Here is a 6,040-nt window from a genome sequence, read left to right on the forward strand (position 1 = left end):
TGGATAGAAAACACCCTAAAGTTTCTAAAACTGTTTGAATGGTGTCTGTGAGTATAACAGAACTCATATGGCAGGCAAAAACCTGAGAACATTTCATGCAGGAAGTGGCCTGTCTGACAAGGTGTCGTTCTTCTTGTCTCTGTTTATTGAAGAGTGAGGATCTTAGCTGTCCCGTGACACTTCCTACGGCTGCCATAGGTTCTCAGAAGGCGGCAAAAAGCAGAACCGTGGCTTTGCAGGCTCTGGCTGAAACAAAGTAGCGCGTTTGGGTAGTGGCTGGTTACAGTACTGTGAGACTCAGGCTCGTGCCCGCGTCGACCGAAAGCTGTGTTTACTTTCCTCTGTTTAGCTAAATGGACATTCCCGGTCGGAATATTATCGCTTTTTTACGAAAAAAATGGCATAAAAATGGATTTTAAACAGCGGTTGACATGCTTCGAAGTACGGTAATGGAATATTTAGATTTTTTTTGTCACGAATTGCGCCATGCGCGCGACCCTTCTTTACCATTCGGATAGTGTCTGGGACACACGAACAAAACGCCGCTATTCGGATATAACGATGGATTATTTTTGACCAAACCAACATTTGTTATTGAAGTAGCAGTCCTGGGAGTGCATTCTGACGAAGACAACAAAAGGTAATCAAACTTTTATAATAGTAAATCTGATATTGGTGAGTGCTAAACTTGCCGGGTGTCTAAATAGCTAGCCCGTGATGCCTGGGCTATGTACTTAGAATATTGCAAAATGTGCTTCATCCGAAAAGCTATTTTAAAATCGGACAAATCGAGTGCATAGAGGAGTAATGTATCTATAATTCTTAAAATAATTGTTATGCTTTTTGTGAACGTTTATCGTGAGTAATTTCGTAAATTGTTAGCAAATTCCCCGGAAGTTTGCTGGGGATATGCTATTTCTGAACGTCACATGCTAATGTAAAAAGCTGTTTTTTGATATAAATATGAACTTGATTGAACAAAACATGCATGTATTGTATAACATAATGTCCTAGGTGTGTCATCTGATGAAGATCATCAAAGGTTAGTGCTGCATTTAGCTGTCTTCTGGGTTTTTGTGACATTATATGCTAGCTTGAAAAATGGGTGTCTGATTATTTCTGGCTTGGTACTCTGCTGACATAATCTAATGTTTTGCTTTCGCTGTAAAGCCTTTTTGAAATCGGACAGTGTGGTTAGATAAAGGAGAGTCTTATCTTTAAAATGCTGTGAAATAGTCATATGTTTGAAAAATTGAAGTTTTTGTATTTTTGAGGAATTTGTAATTCGCGCCAAGCCTATCATTGGATATTGGAGCAGGTGTTCCGCTAGCGGTGTTCCATTATTGTTTGTTGTAACAATTATTTGATGAATGCAAACTATTGGTCTTGGTATATGATTGGGTTGGGCAACAGACTTATTTGATCTTTCTATCAAGAAGTTCGCAGAGAAACAGTATAATTGTATGTCATACTAACGTTAGTAACGAATACATTAAATGCATACATCATTTACACACTGTCCATGTGTAATCAAATAAAATGTTAGACACTTCAGGTGTTTCATGTTTTCTGGAATATGGCATTGAGCTAAGCGTTCAGCATGCTCTCGTGATGAGTCTCAAACGACATAATGTTGTCCATGGGAATATCAAAGCGCTTTGATGAGCTTGCATAAAAAGGATGAAGACATTGTACTCCCGCCAGACCTTGAGATGCATATTGTATCAAAAGGGCATAGTTGTTGTCGAACTCTGCTGTTGACTCGTGCTTGTAGGAAAAGTTCCCATTCACGCTCAATGGTGGACTTAGGGGTCCTTCGAACCGGGGACTGGTGCTGGTACAGTCTGTGAATGTAGTTTCAAAGAACGGCTCAAGCGCATTGTCGACAGTGTGGGGCTTGGAGTGGTGGATATGGGAGCTGTCCATTGTACCATATGGCGGGCTAGGGTAAGGGTAGGAGGGGTGCAAAGAGAAGGACGCAGTCGATGTTTGGTGCACCTGAGACGGGATGTCCTGGACCTGCTCCGGTAAAAACGTCCTGGGGTTGAGCTGCAAACATCCTGCCACTAGATTGGTGGTGGGCTGGGACAGTCCTTGGCATAGAGCCTGCACGAACAACATCAAATCTGGACTTTCATCCGATTGCAAGATCTCAGAGAGAGCCCATATGTAATTTTTTGCCAACCTCAATGTTTCTATTTTGGAGAGTTTCTGAGTATTCGAGTAGCAAGGTACAACTTTACGCAAACTCTCAAGCGCATCATTGAGCCCGTGCATACGGTTTCTCTCTCGCGCGTTGGCCTTCATGCGCCGGACCTTAAACCGCTGTCGGGCTTTTGTAATTTTCTTTATCTTGGTCCCAATCCTCTTTGGGCTATCGTCAAGGCTCTCTTCTTGCCCCGACCCTCCTCCTTCCCCCTGCTCCTCATCGTTGTTACTCTCTTCCATTCTGTTGAATCCATCCTCGTCGTCATTGTCGCCGTCCTTACTCATGGTTTTGTGCACACCATTTACTGTTTCCATGTTCTGAGTGGCGCGACATCCCTCAGTCCATTTGAAAACATACTGCTGTGACACTGGCATGGTGCTGTCCTCTGGTGGGGCAGAGAAGGAGAGTTACTTCCACAGTTCAAAACTGCTGATACAAAGACACCTGCGGTAAATGTGTGTGGCTCTGTGAAATCCTAACGCCCATGTATGATTATGTAACTGAATGATCTGAGCTTAGACAGATTAAACTATTAATACCTGCCAAATAGCCATGCAGGCAATGAATCATGTTATGAGGCATAGTAGGCTGAATGAGGCACTAGTACTTTACATCATTATCATCCTTATGCATCATCCCTGCGCTTAATAAAGTGCCTTTGCAATTGTTTTCATAAATAAGCCTATATATGACAAGTTGACCTAAACACCCGCATGTTGAATAGCCCTATAACCACTTCTCAGTACCATGTACTACTTAGTGAAAAAATATAGGCAATAAAATTCCACAGTTACAACAACAAAAAACACCAGCAGAGTAATGTTTGAACCCAACACAAATAGCAGTCTACAGACAAGAAAAAGTTAAGACTAGAGACATTCTTAACTGAAACTATAAATAATTACCTTTTAATGCAGAGTATGTTGTTATAAGAGTTCCATATCCTTTGAAAAGTCCTGATTCAATCTGTCTGCAAACCTCAGATGCTGCAGTTTTATAGTACTAATGCTGAGGCTGACTGATGGTGTAGTGCACCAATGGATGCACTTTATAAAATCCATGTGTGGATAACGGTGGGATCAATGCCCGCCCCTTTCTCCGACAAGTGCCATGTTGCGGGCCAAGACTCCGGCAAAAGGCCTCAAGCTTCACGTGATGTTTCTAATTTAGATTCACTGGACCTCTGGGTGACTCCCCTATCGTGGCTGAAAAGAAAACGACCATCTGTCACCAGTCAGACTGCACGGACCTGTTTACACCTGCAGGATAAATGAACTCTTCCAATTAGCAGGTGTATGCCATGAAAGAAGATTCCTCACATGCACCCTAACCCATTTCAGCCAGCAGCGTAGGCCTACATTTTGTTTCCATTGAGGCCTTGAGATATGGCAGAAAGATTAGGTTGGTTATCGGCCTACAGTTACGTTTAGTGTGACAGTGTGCATTTATTTTGAGAACATGTTGGATTTGATGGTTGGATTAGCCCAAAAGCCTAAGCAATTGATATAGGCCTATTATTTTTATAAGACATTTCAGGTTGCAGAATACCTTTAACTTTTAATCAACACCTGTAGCCTATTCTAGGCTATAGGAAAAAGTTTGTTGCCCTAAAGAGTGCCCTTCACAAGAAAGTTTGAGGCCTAAATGCACAGAGAGGTAGACCAGTGGGTCAGACAACACTAAACATGGATTTAATTGGGTTTATAAATTCTAACCGTGCGTGCCTTGGCTGGTGGCTTAAGAGACGGTAGATGCGAGGTCTGAGCCAATAGTCCTTCTCAACCAGGGTTGGGCACTTGAGCCGCACAAGCAATAACAACATAGCAGTGTTTCCCGCTTCACTAACTTGGTCAGAATGGTCTTAGAGCTGTGTGTGTAAAAATGTGACATGGGAGAATATAACACTGTCTGTATATATAACACTGTCAACTCGGTTACACCCCCTCTCATCTGTATCTCAATCGGTAAGAATTAAGAGGAACCTGTGTTACCTCCGTGAATGCCCGGTCATGATACGAGCAACCCTGTTGATGATACGCTGTAACTGGTTAAGACCGGTCTTATTGTAATGATGTAGGGTGGAAAGCCACACTGTGGCACAGTAGTCCAGGTGAGTTTTATCATGGGTGCTAAATTGTCAGGATAATGTCCTTGGAGATGAAGTCCCTTGCCCTTTTTAGAGTGCCAAGCCCAGACAGTAGTTTCCCTGTGACCAGGCTGGCGTGTTCAGTCCAGTGTTAGGTGTAGGCCAAACTACATCCCCATGTACTTTATGGTGTTTACTTCTTCATAAGTGTTTTGTCCGTCTGTTATTGTGATACTTTTGCCTGTGTATCTCAGCTTTTGTGGGTTGCCAAACAGCATTGCCGTGGTCTTCTGTGGGTGTAAGGAGAGCTTGTTGTCAGAAAACCAAGCTGCTACCCTCTTGATGTCTTTTGAGACTGACTCCTCACACTCTCTGGTGGTATTAACTGAGTAGAACAGGACTGTGTCATCTGCATATACTGTATAGGTGACCTGTTTCAGGAAACTAGGCGTATGTCGCGGGTCACTACTTCATAGGAGAGCCGTTTGAATGTAAACTTTAAAAAATATATATATATATATATGCGTTCATTTCAAGTTAGTGTACTGTTAGCTAGCTAACGTTAGCTGTCTGAATGTGCTTGAGCCATTCTTTGAAACTACGTTCAAAGACTGCACCAGGTAGAGAGAGCCTGAAGGAACAGAACAAAGACATCAGTGTTCCTACTCATCCTGGCATCTGGGAAACAACACCAGAGGCAGATGACCACAGGATGAACCCAAAGTGGCTTATGGTGCCCCCAATCTATATGGGAGGGGTGAACTAAGCACTCTTGGTATCAGCTATGTAAGGAACAGCATGGTATGTAAAGGGTAGGATACTCAGCTCAACAGTCAAGACAGTTGAGTTGACTAGTTTCATTATTGCAATAATTAAACGATATTGAATAAAGATTGTTTGAAGAAATGAGTCTCTCTCACTTGATTAGAATATTCCACCACATGTTATGTGTATGATCTTATAATTTCTATTTCAGAGCCACTAGTTATAGCCTATTGTTAGCTAGATAACATTGAACCTGGTTGGTTAGCTACCTGAAGATTCATGCAGGGTGGTAACGTCATGAGTTGGGATAATGGTTAATTGTTTAGCTAGCTAGCTACATGTCTTAACAAAAGACTCTAGTCTGAGTGTGCCAGAGCGCAGAATAACTGATGAATTTACGAACGCTCAACACCCGTTGAATATGGCCGGTGTCAGTAAACGTCAGCAAAAAAAGTGTAATTAAATTATTGCCTGCAGCACAGTTACAGTCACCAAAGCGCTGGAAAACATGAAAACAGCCTAACCAGCTCTGCTAGGATAAGTAAAATGCTCAGAGTGGGGTGTTCTCTCATTTTGTGTCTAGACGCTAACTTGATGTCCTCGACAACCTTTTGCACTGCTGTAGATGTGCTGTGTATTTTCCTAAAACCACTTTGATAGACTATAAATAGGCTGTTGAGTGATAAATAGTTAGCTACCTGTGTGTGTGAACCAGCTTTCCAACACTTTGGCGAGAGCACATAGAATTGACACTGTACGGTAGTTGGCCACATCCAATCTATCCCCTGACTTGTAGATTGGTGCTATATTGGCTGTTTTCCATTGACATGGGATCTCCCCTTTTGAGATTGACAGATTTAAGATATGAGTCAGTGGACCCACTATCACTGTGACAGTGTCCTTTCGAAGCCTAGGTGGAATATTGTCTGGCACTGGGCCTTTCTGCTGCTTGATTTTCAGGAGTTAATTTGGTTCTGTTA

At 42.4% G+C, this 6,040-nt stretch overlaps 1 protein-coding gene across 1 annotated transcript; it reads right to left on the reverse strand.

The window, feature by feature from the left end:
• Positions 1 to 1,113: 1,113 nt before the first annotated feature.
• LOC106575135 (neurogenic differentiation factor 1) lies at positions 1,114 to 3,170 on the reverse strand. Its single transcript, XM_014151369.3, has 2 exons — positions 3,115 to 3,170; positions 1,114 to 2,594 (listed from the first exon to the last, which is right to left on the reverse strand). The coding sequence occupies exon 2, from the start codon at positions 2,581 to 2,583 to the stop codon at positions 1,588 to 1,590; it is 996 nt and encodes a 331-aa protein (XP_014006844.1). The 5' UTR covers positions 2,584 to 2,594; positions 3,115 to 3,170; the 3' UTR covers positions 1,114 to 1,587.
• Between the last annotated feature and the right edge of the window lie 2,870 nt (positions 3,171 to 6,040).

Source organism: Salmo salar, chromosome 17 (genome assembly GCF_965601325.2).
Source record: "Salmo salar chromosome 17, fSalSal1, whole genome shotgun sequence".
Lineage (NCBI taxonomy): Eukaryota > Metazoa > Chordata > Actinopteri > Salmoniformes > Salmonidae > Salmo > Salmo salar.